At 42.3% G+C, this 18,817-nt stretch overlaps 1 protein-coding gene across 13 annotated transcripts in view; it reads left to right on the forward strand.

Moving 5' to 3' along the window:
- The window catches only part of C2CD5 (C2 calcium dependent domain containing 5), a 70,181-nt gene that overhangs the window by 17,076 nt on the left and 34,288 nt on the right, over window positions 1-18,817 (forward strand). For 8 of the 13 annotated variants that reach the window (XM_075210772.1, XM_075210774.1, XM_075210779.1 and 5 more), the window contains exons 5-10: window positions 226-321; window positions 1,283-1,438; window positions 4,278-4,476; window positions 6,190-6,341; window positions 10,726-10,811; window positions 11,619-11,727. In XM_075210772.1, coding sequence (XP_075066873.1) covers window positions 226-321; window positions 1,283-1,438; window positions 4,278-4,476; window positions 6,190-6,341; window positions 10,726-10,811; window positions 11,619-11,727 — 798 coding nt within the window. Of the gene's footprint in view, window positions 1-225; window positions 322-1,282; window positions 1,439-4,277; window positions 4,477-5,372; window positions 5,498-6,189; window positions 6,342-7,456; window positions 7,646-10,725; window positions 10,812-11,618; window positions 11,728-18,817 lie in introns of all 13 variants that reach the window. The other 5 variants (XM_075210773.1, XM_075210780.1, XM_075210783.1 and 2 more) reach the window with 2 other exon arrangements.

Here is an 18,817-nt window from a genome sequence, read left to right on the forward strand (position 1 = left end):
ATATATATATATATATATATATATATATAAATAAAATGAAACAGCTGCAATTACGTTGAGTTACCAGTCCTTGAACCACAAAGGTTTCAGTCCATGTCGGACCAATAAAGGTCTCGAAACACAGTCAGAAGATCTGGATGAAGTTTCCTAGCGCTGTAAAGGTTGCGGTGTTTTTAGCCTCAGTGTTGTGTGTGACGTTACAATATGGTGTTTTGATTCCTCTAGGAATTCGGGGGGAGATCAGCGTGGTGGTGAAAGTCGACCTCTTCAATGACTTGAATCGCTTCCGACAATCCTCCTGTGGGGTGAAGTTTTTTTGCAGTGAGTAATGTGTCATGTCAGCATCCCAGATACCGGAGCAGGTTTATTAGAGATAGACACTGGTTGTAGCTGTGGGTCTTCCATCACACTGAGCACAATGTATTGGAGAGAGAATGTCACAGCTATTAGGAAGTGTTCTGGGATTACGTTTCCGTGCTAGGAAGGTGATGTGTAGGGACTATGGCCGCAGATAATATGGGATGTCAGATACAATCACTTCTGCTTTCCAGTTCTTAGTCTCCAGTTCCGTCTCCTGGGACCCTCAGTCTGTGCCATCTGCAGAACACGACAGACTGGACAGGTTTTCTACTAAGTTTGGGGGATGTCTTTGGAGGGATTCCTTATTGCTGAATTGAAAAACAAATGAAGGGGCAGGAACTAATAATGGACAACACCATGAAACCAGCCACTAGTTTGATCGTGAAAAAAGGGGAAAACCTTGTTAAATATGTGTCTCCTTTGTCTCAATGAAAGATAACTTCCTTCCCAAATCCAAAATGTCAGCCCCTGGCTCAGCGTGTGACGAGTCTTCCAGGAATGAGCGTTTGTAGATCACAGCCCTGTGTCATGGCGCTTAAATTGCTAATGACACCATGGGAAATGTTATCGAGAGGAATAATCTTTAGTCACTTTTATTGTTTGCGCTTTCATTTTTCACTGATATGTAAATATTAGTTTATTTGTATCATGTCTGTTATTATGTTTATTGTATTCATATGTCATATCTGTACGATGTTATGTCGGTACTTTGGACTGTATTATTAACCGATGATGATGATTACGGCTTTCAGAACGGATGACTCTTTTTTTTAGTAAAGACAGAATTTAGTTGAAAGCTTATAGAACACTACAAATCGATGGATACAAAGTTGTGCTTTGATTTCATGTGTACAGAAATTAGCTGTCTTATTAGTTACTTTGTAACGAGACCCTGTCTGAATATTTTATACACGTGTTACAGCCACGTCTATCCCAAAGTCCTATCGCGCGGTAGTGATCCACGGGTTTGTGGAAGAGCTGGTGGTGAACGAGGATCCGGAATACCAGTGGATCGACCGAATCCGGACTCCTAGAGCCTCTAACGAGGCCCGACAGAGGCTGATTTCACTGATGTCTGGTAAGGGAGTCTGCATTATGCTCACAATGTATAGAACAACCAACTTACTATAGATTCATATATGTAGCTGTTGTTATGTCCTCTCTCATTTGTGCCTTTTTCTTGTATAGTGGTAAATAGCTTTGTGTGTAACTAAATTATCACCAAAAATATCATAAAGGTGTTTCCTGTAACAAATCAAAACATCACAACATTACTTTAGTTTGTGGTATTGTTACTTACCTGTAACCCGTCTCGGACCCCTGTCTAGCCAGCCCTGATCGTGGACCCCCAAACTATCCACACTCTCCTCTGTTCCCCTGAGTATATGGTAAATTATGTATACTCAGAACTTCCTGTAAATTATAGGGATATTATAAATCACAGAGGGCTTCTAATATATTAATAATATATAATTTACAGCATTATCGCTTGTAATACACAAGGATTCCTAGGTGAACACTAAACTGACTTCTTCAGAACTTACTGTTTGTACAGAGATTTACAGGTGTTTATACATATAGTAACATCATTTGTGTATTATATTATAATTGGCTGTGATTGCAAATTTCCAGCTCCCTTACGTCTGCGCTTCTCTTCTCCTTAGTCTGAGTTTCCTTTCTAGCGCGCTCCCCCCGCCATGTTGCGCAGTTGTTGCCTTGAGCACTGCAGCAGTATGTTAATGTTTAACATAGATGGATCTGGTAGTATAAACAAGCGATAACTGGTACAAGAATACCCTCATTGCTGGGAATCAAGAGTTCTCTTTTTTTTTTTTTTAATTTTAATAGGAGTGATCAGAGAGTCCTCTAGGCCTCCCCTCTTTTTTTTTTATTAATAAATGCAATATAAACTGGATTTAGTAGTAAGTATAATAGCAGCTACTATTAGATCCATGTCCGCACGGGACGGATAGTAATATCTTGCATGTGATAACATATCCATCTTTCCTAAGGAATCTCGCAGGTAAATCTGCCTGTGACCGTGTAATAGCACCCAGTGATGTAGCGTTGTACACACAGTGTTCAGCATTTACGTAGAGCCGAACAGAACAGTTTCTGTCACCGTCACTGAGCTCAGTAGCGCTAACCCCCGGCCTGTATACATCATTTTGTGCGATGGTACTACCGGATGAGACCTTTATAAATTTAAAAAGGGTTTAACCTTAATCGAAACTTTTATCCAGTGAAGATACCCCCAGTGCGCAAGTTTATTTTAGCCTCCTCCTCCTCCATGATCAAGCTTTTGTTTTGAATGTTTCCAGTTCGGAGAGGTTCCTAGAATGTTTACAGATACATTTTATTATTATTAGATGTTGATTTATAGACTGTGTTATGGACAACCTCTCAGGTATGATCTGAGTGGGGGAATCCATCAACAATAGGTTGTTTTTATGGTACGATTGCGTGATACCAACTGGCTCTGTTTACATGCTGCAAAAACTAGAAATTCTTGTAGAGAACAAATAGACCCGTCAGCATATAAATGTCACAAATAGCTCTACTAGGAGTAGTCCTGTAACACGGCTATTTACTAATCCCGAAGATATACAATCTCTGGTATTCTACTTTCAGCTGTGCTATATTTATCTTGCTTATTTTATTGCTCTTGTTTAATTATATAGCATCTACAAACTCTCTGGCAATACCTCCATGTAGGCTATGTATAGTGCTCGTTGCTATGCTAAGGAACAATTATACCAGTTTTCATTTTAATTGGCCACTGGGGGCACTGTTCTCCGGAGTCTCTTTTATATGTTCTCTAAACACAGAGTTTAAGTTATTACAAAGACAGAAAAGAAGAAGAAAAACAATAATGTAAAATAATATAATAAATATAACTATTATGTGTCAGATAACATATATCCTAAAAGAGATATTCTACATACATAGTTGTGTGCTTACAGTAAAATCATGATAATTATATGAGCTCTCACTATAAATCTGAGGCTTCTCCTATGTAGAGGGGTCTTTAATAACCATTCACCCTGAGAACTATTAGTTACCGCTCTCTTTACACCATCACATGTTTATCTTTCTCTATAGTTATAGAGAGTGAAGTGGCCATTGATCCTATTTATAAACATTCTGTACTGTATCCTATCCGTGTTGTTCACTAGTTGTTCATTCAGTCACCCCTGAAAATCTCGCTAAGAAATGTCGGCTACTTTAGCCGTTTCATCTAGAGAGAAAATCATTTTCACTTTCCATTGAAAATTGTTTATAACGGATGACTGAACCCTAAAAGTGACATCTGAACCGTGAAGGTACAATATGCTGTTCAGTGTTACCCTGATATCCCACCGCAGGGCTGTCTGTGATTGGCGTTAGTTACTTGTTTGTTCAGCCTCCTGTTTTCTAGGGCTGTCGGAGCGCGCCGTCTGTTTACGTAGAGAGGAGCGTGCGCAGTTCCCCAACATCGGTCACTCTCCAGAAAATGAAGGCTGCAGATAGTAGTGAATAAATAGAATTATAACATAGTATATAAATTGAGAAAGTGACACAAGGGTTCCGATATCCACAGTAAGGACACTGGATACAATTGTTATGTATATACATAGTGTTTTCTACATATTTGTCTATTTTGAAATGCGTTTTTAAACGATCTTTGCACATTTTGTGAATTATATATCTTCCCTAATCTGCTTAATATAGCGATTGTGTAATATAAAAGGAGGAAATGTGTCTTAGATCTTTCTATGTATATCGTGTTGCTTGACCGGAACCAGTCAGGAACACTCCTTTGACTAAAGGTTATAAAAAGTTGTTATAATGTATGAGGACCATTGAGAGGCCTCTCTGTAGGCGCTGTCCTTTTATAAAGGTATAATGGTGTATATACCATATGTATCTCATTGCAGGTGAGCTGCAGAGGAAGATCGGCCTGAAGGTGCTGGAGATGCGCGGGAACGCCGTGGTCGGCTACCTGCAGTGCTTCGATCTAGAGGGTGAATCTGGTTTGGTTGTACGAGCCATAGGAACCGCGTGTACCATTGATAAACTGACCAGCGTGGCCCCGTTCGCCCCGGCGAGTCATTCCCCGTGCAAAGAGCTGAAAGAGTAAGTATACGTATTGGGTTCCCTTCCTCCTGTGCATGCAGGTTCTCTATACACTGTACAGCGCTGTTCAGGGGCACTCTGCCCAGTATTTAGAGGTTAGTTGTGTTCCCAGCCATCCTGTACTCTGTATGTGAGTTTTTCGGACGTTAAAGATTTCTCTGGTTTGTCCTTTGTCACTGCCGCTTAGAAGATGGTTAGGAGATAAATACAATAAGACAATGCACTTTCTCGCGGTCACCTTAGTACGTTAGTTGCATGATGAAACCCTCGCGGCTTTGAGAGAACAGCTAGGCCGGCGCCATCCCGTCACTAACTCGCTGCTTCGTCCCACCAGACCACGTTCATTTGTCCGTTAGTAACAAGACACTTTTCTGTTTTATGTCTTTCTAAAGCTGCTTTTGTTAATTCAAAACCATGGCTGAGAGCTGTTCACCCCCCACAGTGTTATGTGTCTGTATATGAAGGACATACGGTGACCCTAAGCATATAGTCACACTAGGGGCTGCCATTCCATTGGAGACAGCAGCTAGCATCTCATTATATACTGGCCCAGCAAGTGAGACGACAGCTTCCACTAGTTATTCAATGTAAATATTTAGTGAAATGAATTGTCGGATGTTTTCCCAAAAATCTGTCGACAGAATAAACTTATAAATAAGATATATATTATATTCCCTTCTTGTTGGGCTATAATGTTGATCACCTATGATCTTGCTGCTGCTCTCTAGTGGTGAATGAAGGTACTGGCTTCTGTCCCCTCTGACCTCTCCTCTCCTGGCATGCTTCTAGGACGCGGATCTCCCACTAACCAATCTTACAGCTAAATAACTGTTAACCTCTAGAACTTGTGTGTCCTGTTCTCTCTCTCTCTCCACCTCTGCTGCCACCTCCCTCAGGTCTCCGCTGGTCCAGCCACCGAGCCACGGATATCGCTCGACTCACAACAGCCCAATTCACACTGCTTCTGGCTCCCGACTCACTCAGAACTTCTCTGTGTCTGTTCCCACTCTCATCTACACTGGTACGAGACCGCTCAGACCCCCGGAGCAGGGGGATAGGCAGGCAGACAGTGCAGGTACACAGGTGCCTCCGAAACCTCCTCTGCTGACACTCAATTCTGCCCTCATTCAATGCAAGATAAAAACTCAATCCACAGGCTGATACATTACAAGACACATAGTCTTTCTGCAGAGTTTATTGAGCGATCGTTAAGTTCCTGTCCAGCTGTAGTTTTGCTGAAGGTTAGTGAGGGCAGATATAGTTCGGTTGTCAGCGGAGGGGGGAGGGGCCTAAAGGGTTCAGTTGTCAGCAGACAGGACAGCAGGTAAGTGATCCCGGTGATGATGAGTCGCTTTCTTTTTAGCATGATAGTAACGCTGGAGGATAAGGAAACATTTCTGATACACGGGCAGAGAGAGTTATTTTCCTTTGTTTGGCTGTGAGCATTATAATGATACTGTCATTTGTTTTATAGGAACTTTTATGCTTATTTCTTTTTGCTTCTCTTTCATTATTTTGGTAATGGTTTTTGTCTGTGTCGTTGGACGGCTGGTCTGAGGCGCAGCGTTTGCAGTGTGGGATGCTGGGAATGTTACCGCCCACTCCCACCAGGGGGAGCCCAATCACTCCTACCCGTCCTAGCTCGGAGGGGTCCTGCTCTCAGCACGGACTTATTACCAGGGGTTATTTAATGTTTCCACCTTCTTCTGGCAGGGCTCCCTTCAATGAAGAGCTTATCCCCAATACTCACTCATCAGGACCCTCCACCCCTCTGAAAAACCAAACCTATTCCTTTTCACCTTCCAAGTCTTACAGCCGTCAGTCCTCCTCTTCCGACACAGATTTGAGTTTGACACCTAAAACTGGTAAGACGCATACACCACCTTTGTTTTGATTTTTTTTCATTTATGTTACTTGATTTGTCCGTTTTCCATGCACAACCCCTCAGCAAGTTATCAAAATGATGTTTCCAATAACCGCTCTTACAGAAAATGTCCCCTTGTAGCGATGAGGAGTACACTTCTGTGCGCAGGCGGGTGTCTCATCCGCCATATAATCTAGACTTTGTAGTCACCCTGTATAGAGAGGTTTTCCATTCTGGACAATAATAGTTTTTTGTTTTTTGTTTTGCATTATCATCATATATTGTAGAGAGGTAACACTGCAGCCAGGTATTGTAGGACAATTGCCCTAAAATGAGGCGTAATATAGAGATACCACTGTAGCTAGGGATTCTGGGTAATATATTGCATCTGATAATCACACTAATTTACTGTAAGTTATATAAAATAATTCCCTGGCTTTAGATTCCCCTGATGATGTGTAAACACAGAGGATGTAACAAAGATTGATCTCTTAAAGGGTATGTAACAGTGGTAACGTGATTACAGGAAGTGATGGGGTTTTGGTTCACCCAGAGGCTCTGAGCGGTGGGAAGAACGTGGAGCATCGTCATGTCGCGGACAGAAGTGTACTCTGTGCTGTCGGGGATCTACGTCCCTGGTATCTAACTCTCCTGTTACTACTAAATTATACTGTGATAATGTCGGCCTCCAGCAACTGGTTGAGTATCTAGCTGACACCCGAATTGTCACCCCCTGAAGATGTCGCCCCTGTGAGCCCATTGACTTAAGTTACAATGATTATAGCCCCCTGTCCGTTCGTCACGTGGGAACGGAGAACCCTAATAATGACAGCTGTGTAATAACATCTCACCGTGTTCCACAGCGCTCAGGTGAGGTGTTACCTAGATGTCATGATTTTGATAACTTCCTTCTCCATCCCCCACGGTATTGTTGGTGCTTGTGCCACATAAGTCGCTGTGTGTTCCGGTGTGTGGCGAGCAGTATATATCTGTATTCATATATTACTATTACTTTCTAGCACTTTGTTTTTCTTTTCTTATACTTTTGATTCCTTATTTGTTCTGTTCTGTCTTCACCATCTGGACATCCCATCTCCTGTCTGTCACCTGCTGCAGCTCTCTTCCCCAAAGGGCCTCGGATCTTCGTCTGCCCCAGCTCCCCCTCTGTCCTGTGTGAGTCCCCAGGTCTCAGACAGTCCTGTAGCCTCCTCCTGGGCTCTAGCACCCCCCCAGCACACTCCCGCCACACCAGCCCACTGCTGAGGAAATCTGTTTCGTTCAGTGACGAGCTGCTGCTGTCGGCTGGTAGGATCGCCCGTCTGCCGTCTTCGTGTGCCGAGTTCTTACCAGCATGTTGTGTTCCCGAGAGCGATCATCACCACACTAATGTTTTATTTCTGCACGATGCTTAACACTCCATCCAGGTTTCACGTGAGACACTAACAAGAACGGGTCTTAAGACCGTAATACCATGGACGTATAATTTTATAGGTGTTTAGACGAGTGACTATCCATCCTGGTGGTGGGCTTTTCATGGTTTGAGTATATTGGAAGCAAAGGCTTTCACAAGAGGTTGGTGGGATATTAGTTGTTCACTTTGGGGAGCTCAGTATTAGGTGGAGGTTGGAGAAACTGTCGGAGGCAGCGCCATGAGCCAATGCATTTCTAGAAAAGAAAACTAGATGGGGAGGGGCACAGCTATCCAATCAGGAGACAGCTTTCATGTCTAGCACAGTGTCGGATCCTCCAATCAGGAGACTGTTTTAATTTCCAGCACTGTCAGATTGAATGGTAGGGATCACTGCCATGACATTAGTCTGAGTGACGGGGAGTTATGTAACTATCTCTCCTAAAAAGGGGAAATCTCTTTAAGGTAAATTAAATAAATCTTATGCATGCTTACGGTCTCAGTATAAACATTGTAGTATGTATGTAATAATATAAAAGTGTTGGGAAAGACTTGCTACCTGTGGCAGATTGTAATAATATTTGAGTGCGGTTAACAAGGGGCGAGGACCGTAAGGGGTTATAGAAGCAAATATCTGATCCACCAACCCCTAGTGGTGCAGATGTGTTATTGCAGGAATATTGTCCCTGTTGTGAAATGTAGGGACAGAAGCTTCAATAAGTGCGGCCAGTTATTATGTGAATGCAGCCTCTAAATTCCCTGGGATCCAGCACCTCATGAATATTCATCATCAGTACCTCAATGATGTTACTGCCTGCTGTGATCTGATAGGCTGGACGCTCATGAATAATGGTCCAGCCCATAAAATGTCTGCCCCCACTGTGTGTAATGACCTCTTGTTGGGTTTTGACGTTTTATCTTCGTTGACTGTCAAAAATATTCCTACACGACCCTGGCGCCATTTCCACCATTACGTCCAAGAGTCTCTATCGGAATATACCTGTATATGACCATACCCGGACCATGGTATTGCGGTCTTAAATTAGTTGGCGTGTAGCATGTAGCCCGCGTGCATCTTTACTGGTGTTTTGTTTATCGCATTCTAGGACTAGACAGACGCCAAACACTCACACAAGGCGTTTCGTACAGGTTGTCCTTTCTTCTCTGATTGGTGTGAATAAGAATGAACCCGCCAGGTCTGAACACAAGGCACTGTGACCATAAGTTCTAGTGACGACACGATGCACCAGGATTACACGACAGATCACTAGTACAGCTCTGTACAGAGGGGTCTATGGGTATTACATACTGAGAACCTGCACTCGGATAAAACACTTATTTGGAATTAGTGGGTGGGGATATTCCCGGGGTGCTGTGTATACAGCCCTCCCGTCAGTAATAAAGGTTAGGTAATATCCCGCCTATATAGACAAGCAGTGCTCCCGCAGTGTAGAAGCTCCGCTCCGTTATTCAGCTGACGCCCTCTCTCAGTTCTTCTCCATCACATTCCTAAACGCCTGTGTGTACCTGTCGGGGGCTCTGTCTGTGATACATGATATATATTGCTGCTGTGTTATTAGTGGTTTATTCATTTCCTGTGACTGCCTCACCAGCATGGTATAGTCCTACAGACCGATCTGACCACTGTGCCGATGGCATCAGTGTTTCCTTATCCGATCACAGCTGCCAGTGTTGTTAGTGCCTGAGATCTCCCGTTATATAGGTTAGAGCAGTGTCCAGTACTGTGTGCATTTATATACATGACATCCGGGGGGAAATGTATCAAGCTGAGAGTTTTCCGGCAGGTTTGAAAAAAACATTCAGATTCTAGCTATCATTTATTTAGTACATTCTACAAAATGACAGCTAGAATCTGATTGGTTGTTATAGGCAACATCTCCCGCAGCTTGATACATTTACCCCCCAATGTTTATTTAGCTCGGAGGAAAGACAGGAGCCGGGCCGTTACCATCACCCGGCTAATTTCCAATGCTCCAGCAAAGCCTATTCTTGAGACATCGATCCACCAACATTAACATATTTAAGGAATATTATCAATTTTAGAAGTAAATGATACATGGTAACTGTGATAGGGTTTCAGGTGGATCATTCATTGAATTTTTTTAAGTAATTGTTTAGTACAAACCGCAGTTATCCTGGTGTCTGAAATCAACAAGAGGCTGTCAGGACGGTATCTATTACAGTTGCCGCCATCTTGGGTTATAAATCAAAGCGCTTCAACGGAAGCGAGGTGCATTTGTGGTCACGTGACATCAGAACCCACCTTATGATGACTCTTACTGACTCCTTATCATGTGCTGTAAAGCAGCCTTTGTATGCATTGGGTGACGCCCTGGGGGCTTGTCTTTCCTCCGTATCACATGACCCTAGAGACTCGGCTTGGGAACAGTAATGAAAGTGTTTGATAATTATGTTTCCTATGGAACAGCGGAACATTTAAAGGGGGTCTCTACCTTTGTGGTTCCTTGAAGGGGTCCCTACATTGGGCAACCCCCCACACCATTAAATAGGACAGCCCCTGAAATCAATCACCATTAGTGTCAGCAGGTAAGTGCTCCGTCCCTCCTGGTGTTTTGTATCTGTAATGCGGAAGTAAGCTGATTGGACAGGAATGGAGCCACGGCTATCCAATGACAAGCAGCAAGATACGGACCGACGTACAAGGCTGAACATCTACGCAGCTGCTGACATTGATGCTGGTTTTAAGGACTGTCCTATTTAAGGTAATGGTTAGCGTTCCTGTAGCCTCTGGGCACCGTCCACACTTGTATTTAATGGGAAACACTCCGGAGGTGGAGAACCACTTTCCTTACACATTTGCAGACTTATTAAATGCAATTACTGTAAGTACAGTCCCAGTATCCAGCCCTGGCTCGGTATCCATCCCTGTACACATGTTGTGTCCATTGCTTCCTCTTTATGTTCCTGAGTTTTATCTTTCTGGTGCGCCCTCTAGGAATGGGAAGCGGAAGTGCAGGGAGAGAAGGTGGCGCTTTTAAGACACTGCTCAGGCAGCAGACACAGTCCGCACTGGAGCAGCGGGTAAGTGTATTGTGTCCGAGTCCCTCGTGCCGTCCATAGAGAGGGGCGGTCCTGTCAGTGGCTCATTCCTGTGGTGTAATGAGGCTGTACTTAGACTACCAACAAGAACTGCGCACACCTAGGTCTCAACGGATAATGTGGAGACGTTACGTAGCTACTTATGCCATGGAGTGTGACTGCTGCACACATGTCTGTAATATAGACACATTTGCTGCTCCCACAGATTTATCTAAAGCAGAGGTTCTGGAACCTCAAAAGAGGCGATTCCCTATAAAATACATTGCACATGTTCCAAACATGGGAACCCATAAAACAGATCTGTAATGTTAGTATAGATCAGGCCTGGCCAACCTGTGGATCTCCAGGTGTTGTGAAACTACAAGCCCCAGCATACTTTGCCAGTTGCAATGCATTCTGGGACTTGAAGTGTTATAACATCTGTTGAGCCTCAGAATGGCCAAGCCTGGTGTAGATGTTACCTGTGTTACCTTTCCTCCTGGTTACCCATATTACAACACCATCTATAGAGAGAAGAGGCATTTATTACAACAGTAGCAATTATGACGTTTTATCCAAAAAGTATCCCTATGTCAAAGCATTTTAGTGGATAATATAAATGAAATAACTGCAGCTTTTACAATAAACCCTGCATTTTCCTTTTGTATGTCCACCGTGCGCTGAGGCGGCCATGTTAGGTGGGAGGAGCTTGATTCATATCCGAACCTTTCAGTTTAGGTGTTTGTTGCTCCTTCCAGTTATAGTAAACTTATCAACCAATAAAGTTTTATCTCTTTCATATTTTTATAGGAGTTCCCATTTTTCACTCTGACGGCGTTCCCGGTGGGCTTCCTGGTCCACGTTGGTGGTGTTGTCAGTGCACGTTCAGTGAAACTCCTGGATCGGATTCATAATCCAGGTACGTCTATGGGCACTGCTCCGATACCTCTTCTACCCAAGTGACCCATTGAAAGAGACTAAACAACAAAAGGTTTGGTAACCTACATGTTGGCTATTGGGTTTCTCAACATGTTACGTCTGTTAATTCATGAGAACCTTAATATAGTTCTCTGTCAGATCTTATACCGACCAGGGATGTAGAAGTCTCAGACATTCATACAGTGAAACTTTTGGATGCTCAATAAGCTCCTAAATATCTTAATACCCCCAGTCTGATGTCCTCTCGTTTCTCCAGACTCTAGAGCTTGGACAACAGTCGATGTAGAGTGAAGAGTAGGCACCTAGTGGGACTAGTGGAAGTGACGCTATATATATATCTACACCTAAGAAGGCAATCATACCTGTAATACTAACGTGCTCTTTGTTCCTTAAATTAATCAGTAAAAAAAAGAAATATAAACGCAAGTTTTGCAAAGGGGATAAAATATAAAACGATATTAATTGCAAACCTCAGTCATCAACGATTCTTCAATATCCTGACAATCTCATCCAAACTTTTTTCTTTCTCTTGTGAATATTTATCGGTTTGATAATCGTTGATTTATGCTCATGGGTTTCCAGATAGTATTTTACATTAAAGTGTCCCTGTATAGTAATTCTGAGAATCTAAATAATATTGAATATGTTCCCTTTAACTCAAATTATAACAGAGAAAAATTATAACAGAGAAAATTAAACTCCCAATGTGCCTTCGCTGCACCAATTTGTTGGTTTTCATCTGTTTTTATTAAAGAAAAACATTTCAGATGTATTATTATCTTCTTTACATTCTGTCGTTCTAAACATTGGTACTTTGAGAGTACCGGTGTTTGAAAGCCTAAGTTAATTGTTAGCGACTGAATTGGAACTTCCTATTGAACCTTGATGTTTATATATGTTATATTGAGCTTTAGTGTCAAGTTCTCTGTCTGGAATTCAATGTAACAACATATTTAGAATGTTGGTACTTCCAGAGATGGGAGTACTGGGGATTTATACAGTTAGTGCTCAGGAATCAGGAATACAAGCAGGTTTGGGGATGTGATATGTCTCTGAGCATTGGAAGATATAGGGACACAATTCTGAGTCCTGGATTTTACCGTTCAGTCTCATGTCCAGAGATTAGAAATCTACCAATCTCTGCAATTCATCATCTATCTCTTGAAATAAGAATTGCGCTGGGTTTATGTGGCTTCAGAAAAGCTCCAAATTCCTCACTTAATATTTGGTTCATTATCAAGTCCAAAGTGTACATAGTCCCCCCCTCTGTATAACACCACAGTTATGTCATTATACTCGCATGCAAAATTAACTCCAAATCAAAGAGCTTTTCTTAAGCTTCAAAGCATCAGTTGTTTGTTCAGAAATGTTTTACATTCTAGAGCAATTTCATAAGGAACGAGGTTCTGAGCCGCTCAATAGAGTTTTAGTCTGAGTAATGTGTGTTGCAAAATAATACATTTAGCCATGACCAGTGCTGTTACCCCCCCCTCCCCCCTCACACCCACCCCCCAATCCCAAACTTTTATTAACTGTGCTGTCTGTCTTTTCAGTCTCTAGTATTGTGTCAACTCTGCTTCTCTAACTGACCTCATTTGCTGTTTTAAACCCAGCCTTTGTCGGGATAATGGGTAACACCAGATCTTACAAACTGCTAGACTGGAATAGTTACAATTCAGGTATTACTTTAGTCCTTCCATAAAACCTTATCTACGGCATCAAAAATTATGGCTGCTCAGTGAAAAGTGTCTTCTGCCTTCTCGGCTCTAAGCCTTGTCCTCCTTTACTTACGGGGCAGTATTTTAAATAGTCTTGTGCACATATTATCTTTTTAGAGATTTAACATATTACAATAATGATACTGGAGGGAAATAAAATGTGATTTGCTCAATTTAACCGGATGAGTTTTTAGAAACTAACATTTGAGGGTGTGTGAAGCCAAAGACGCGTCCAGTCTGTCTCTGTGCACTCAGTAATCAGACTCCTCCCACTGGCGGTCTTTCAATCACCCCGTTTCATTTTATTACTTTTATTTACTTTGTTATTTCTCAACAGGGGGCTGTAGTGTTAGAAATGCACCTGGGTAAGAGGACCACATTAATAGCAACTGGTATTCTTGTAACTTCATGTTCTATACTATATGTTTAACATGTAATCTTTTCTTTTTAAAGTATGCCCGATGCTTGCACAGTGGACCTTATATACTAAGAGCACTGCAAACGCATTGGATTATCACCGGTGGTCCGCTGAGCCCATATTAAGGCGCAGGGTCGCCTGTGCTGTTTGTGGGGAGGGAGACTGTGTGACAGTGTAAGCGTCACATCGAAATCTCACTTTCGACACCCTTAGAACTACCCCTTTCTTTACATTACAGACTCATGTTTGGCTTCAGTGTTTACTAAAACACAGCAACCAATCATATGCTTGCTTTCATTGTTAGCCAGATAACAGCTTATTGCTGATTGGTTGTGCATATTTTGCAGCTAAATGCAGTGTTATGAAGTGAGCGCTACTGCATCTCGTCCCTTCATTAAGGGTGTCTGAATGGATTCTGCCTGGGTGACATGATGTTTCCGACACTAGATAATGTGTCTGACAAGCCCAGTAAACGTGTTGTTACAGCTGTTCTCGGCTCCAGCGTTACGGAACAATGAAGTAAATCTCACTTTCCGAGCACGGTAGCAGAATTTTTCCATCTGGCCGGGGTGGATAAAGGGACCAGTCGCTGCCCCGCTGTGTGATGGGAATGGATCTCGCGTTGAACACCCTCCTGCGCGGGTCACAAAAACATTCCGGGGTTTGACGAGCGCTGGGCATGAAACCTCAGCTTAATGATGTTATTCTGCCTCCAGCGGCTGCAAATCTTTTAATTCCTCCTATTCTGTAACATCTGCCTGACGGTCACATGGAAATTCCACAGCTTGAAAAGAGACTTTGAGAAGGCTCCATCGGCCCATTGTCCGGGTGTCGATGTTTCCTGTGAGATCATCTCTGGGGCTCTCTGTGTTTATCACAGTCACGGGTCATCTATGTCACAGAGAGGCCTGGGAATGGGGCACATAGTCCTGCATGTATCATACCAGCATGGTTCATTCTCTATTTGTCATTGTATAATATATATATTGATCAGCCACAACATTAACCCACTGACAAGTGAAGGGAATAACACTGATTATCTGGTTATGACACCTGACAAGGGGGGGGATATATTAGGCAGCAAGTGACCAGTCAGTTCTTGAAGTTGATGTGTTGGAAGCAGGAAACATGGGCAACGTAAGGATCTGAGTGACTTTGACAAGGGCCAAATTGTGATGGTTAGACGACTGGGTCAGAGCATGTCCAAAGCAACAGGTCTTGTGGGGTGTTCCCAGTGTGCAGTGGCTAGTACCTACCTAAAGTGGTCCAAGTAGGACAACCAGTGAACCGACGCTCAAGGATCATTGATGCGCGTGTAGAGCTAAGGCTAGCTCGTCTGGTCCAATCCCACAGAAGAGCTACTGTAGCACAAATTGCTGAGAAAGTTACTGCTGGCTGAGATAGAAGGTGTCAGACCACACAGAGCATCGCAGCTTGCTGGGTATGGGGCTGCGCAGCCACAGACCGGTCAGAGAGCCCATGCTGACCCCTGTCCACCACTGAAAGTGCCTACAATGGGCACAAGAGCGCCAGAACTGGACCATGGAGCAATGGAAGAAGGTGGCCTGGTCTGATTTTACATCATTGGACGGCCGGGTGCGTGTTCTTCATTTACCTGGTGAAGAGATGGCACCAGGATGCACTATGGGAAGAAGGCAGCCGGGGGAGGCAGTGTGATGCTCTGGGCAATGTTCTGCTGGGAAACCTTGGGTCCTGGCATTCATGTGGATATTACTATGACATGTACCACCGGCCTAAACATTGCTGCAGACCAAGTACACTTGTTCATGGCAGCGGTATTCCCTGATGGCAGTGGCCTCTTTCAGCAGGATAATGCGCCCTCCACACTGCAAACATTGTTCAGGAATGGTTTGAGGAACAGGACAAGAGAACAAGGTGTTGACTTGGCTCCAAATTCCCCAGATCTCAATGTTTCTGCTCAGCACACATGTGGCTTTGTATTGCCCACGGTGGGTAACTTGTAATGCATTTTATCTCAGAAATAACACAAATAATGTTATGGAGGCCGGAGTGGATATGAGTAATTTTTTATCTACCTCTTTACAGTGAGGTTGGCAATGTTTTTAAAGTATACATGACATGACATTTTAAAGAACCTAACGTCAATGTTACATACTGAGTAATAGTCTAATTGGAATGTACACACATATTAAGAAAAATCCGCTGTAAAGTTTCCTTCACCCGCTTTGGGCATTATTTTAATTATTTCTGGTCTGGGAGAGTGTTCCTGTGACACTGAGCTCAGGACGACGCACATATAACATCAGCAGAATAAAACAAGCAGAGCTAAGGGTTAAGTATTAATGCAGATATGTTGTGTGTTAATCAGAGGACGACCCTTAGACTGTGCAAGTTCCAGACAGTAGGAGCCACAAAGCTAAACGCTCGGTCCCCAAATGAAGCATGCGGGATTCTGGGCGCTGTTAGTGGTGCTTTATCTGCGGATGGACGTTATTAAGCGGGACTGAAGAGATTGATAGAGTTGGCATATTGCAGAGAGCTGGTGTCACAGGGAATGGAGCCGAGTGGTCTGATTAGGGTGCCGGCTGCAAGCAGATGAGTGCCCTCCGCAGAGCACACCATTTAACTGGCCAGCGCGGAACAATTTGAATATATATATGTATATATATATATATATATAAAGACTGGCGTTCTCCAGTCTACAGAGACTCTTCAGACTCTCTACTACTGTTCCATCATCCACGAGGTTACATTGTGCAGAGACGTCAAGCAGGTATAAATCTCGCCTCTGTCTCTTCCCACCATATCATTAACGTGCCGTACCTGTTTCAGGACTTGCTTGGTATATATTGATGCCAATAACAAGCACAGTGTGTGGTTTACAGTGCAGAATGTGAATTATGGGATGAAAATAGTACTGCACAATTTATCTTTAGTAGTGGTGATTTGCTGCCCCCTAGTGGTTGTGTCCCACTATTACCACTAGTAAACAATAAACAGGGATATTATTTTCTTTCTTTTTTTCTCATATTGCTTATTTAACCATTTCTTAATTTAAACAACCCAAATATACCCGACATAGCGCATTGTACAGTCACGCTAGTGTTCTGCTCTGAATGTTCCTTATCAAGCAAGATTTAGTTGCAAGATTCCACTTTAACAACTACTATTACCCCCTGTGCTTGCAGCGCACAGAGGGCTCAGGAAGCAAATGTAAAGCTCATGAGATCCTCACCAAATAAACCCAGTCTGTGTTCTGCAGGACGGTCTGTACAGTCCTCACACATTAATGTGTAATATATGGAATAAACCATTATGTGCCCAAAAAGTGTCTGTGTTTTGTTCTTTATTAGAAACACATTCCTAGTGTTCTCTGAAAACCCATCAATTTAGGCAAGCTTATAATATTCCTCAACCAACCTCTTAATCTCCCTAGGTTACCCTATTACCACCCTCTGCACAGCTAACACATGACAACAACCCTCTGACAGATTGCTGTGTGACTCATCATATACTATACAAATCACTTGTTACCTGTGCAATCTGACTGAACCAATACAATATGTAGCACTTACCCTTGTGTATCAAACATTGTCCTATAGACTGTAAGCTTGTGAGCAGGACCCTCGTACCTCTCTATGTATGTATTACCCAGTATTGTTTTATTACTGCGTTTGTTCCCAATTATAAAGCTCTGTAAGATATGGTGGCGCTTTAAATGAATGTTAATAATAAGAGCCAGTATAACTCCACAGAAGGGCAGTCATGTATAAAGGATGAGTGAAACGCGTAGTGACCAGTCTGTTTTATTTTCTGCCTTCCTGGAAGTGATGGTTATGTGGCTGTATGTCTGGATGTCTACTTCAGATTACGGTTAGGATCTGCCATTACCGGGCGGTGGGGTATAGAGTTGTCGCCATGTGTGATAGCAGAAAGCAGATAATAGAACTCACAGACTAGAACAATAAGCACAGTTATATTGTGTTGTTGAAGATTCTCTCAAAGATACATTGTGTCCAGAAGAAAAGTGTTTACTCTCTTGTACCAATACTTATGTGGATGCATGATATATTATACCTTCCTTATTAGTGCCCTTTAATTAATGAGACTGAAATAGAAGCAGCTGAATAGTATCTAGAGAATCGCAATTATACTTTGCTGAAAATAATACCACTTCCTTTCATCCTGGTATCGAGGGTATTATTGATAACATTTATAGATTACGAGGATGTGGATAAATTAATTGAGATGATCACATTGGCTTTGGTTAGATTCAGCAATGATTGATCTTCATGTCTAAAGCAACGTATGCTACAAGGTAGTGTGTGTCATTCATATGTGTATGTATATATATATATATATATATATATATATATATATATATATATATGACAGTATATAAATATATATATATGACAGTATATAAATAAATGATGATGATGATGACAGTACATGCTGATATATACGGCTAACGCTAATTAATTGTGATACAGATAAGTGGCCCACATTACGTTACATCACAGAAATAATAATCATGCAGGAAAACGTTAATAAACGTTTATCATATTAAGAATGATGAACTTCATATATTGTTGGGTATTAGAAGAGCAGGTATTATGTACAGAGTTATAGACTTGTAGATCATTGATGAGGACCTGTATAACCAGTGTACATAGAAGGATAATTATTATGAGAACAAATCCTCAGAACTCACATTTACTAAAATATTTTGCCATTTGGTTTTTTATTCACATTCTTCTTTCTGATACACTGTTTCTTTTTACATTGTGCTGCTTTGAACAATCCAGCGTTTGACACGGGTGTTATGAATAATATTAATAAAATGTGGGGTAATTGTAACATTTGTCTGTGGATTCCTGTGCACCATTCGCGAGACGCTCGCTTTGTTTACATTTTTTGTTTGTTCAAAGTGTTCCACTGTTTTTAATTAA

The sequence above is a fragment of the Mixophyes fleayi genome, chromosome 4 (genome assembly GCF_038048845.1).
Source record: "Mixophyes fleayi isolate aMixFle1 chromosome 4, aMixFle1.hap1, whole genome shotgun sequence".
NCBI classification, from domain to species: Eukaryota; Metazoa; Chordata; class Amphibia; order Anura; family Limnodynastidae; genus Mixophyes; species Mixophyes fleayi.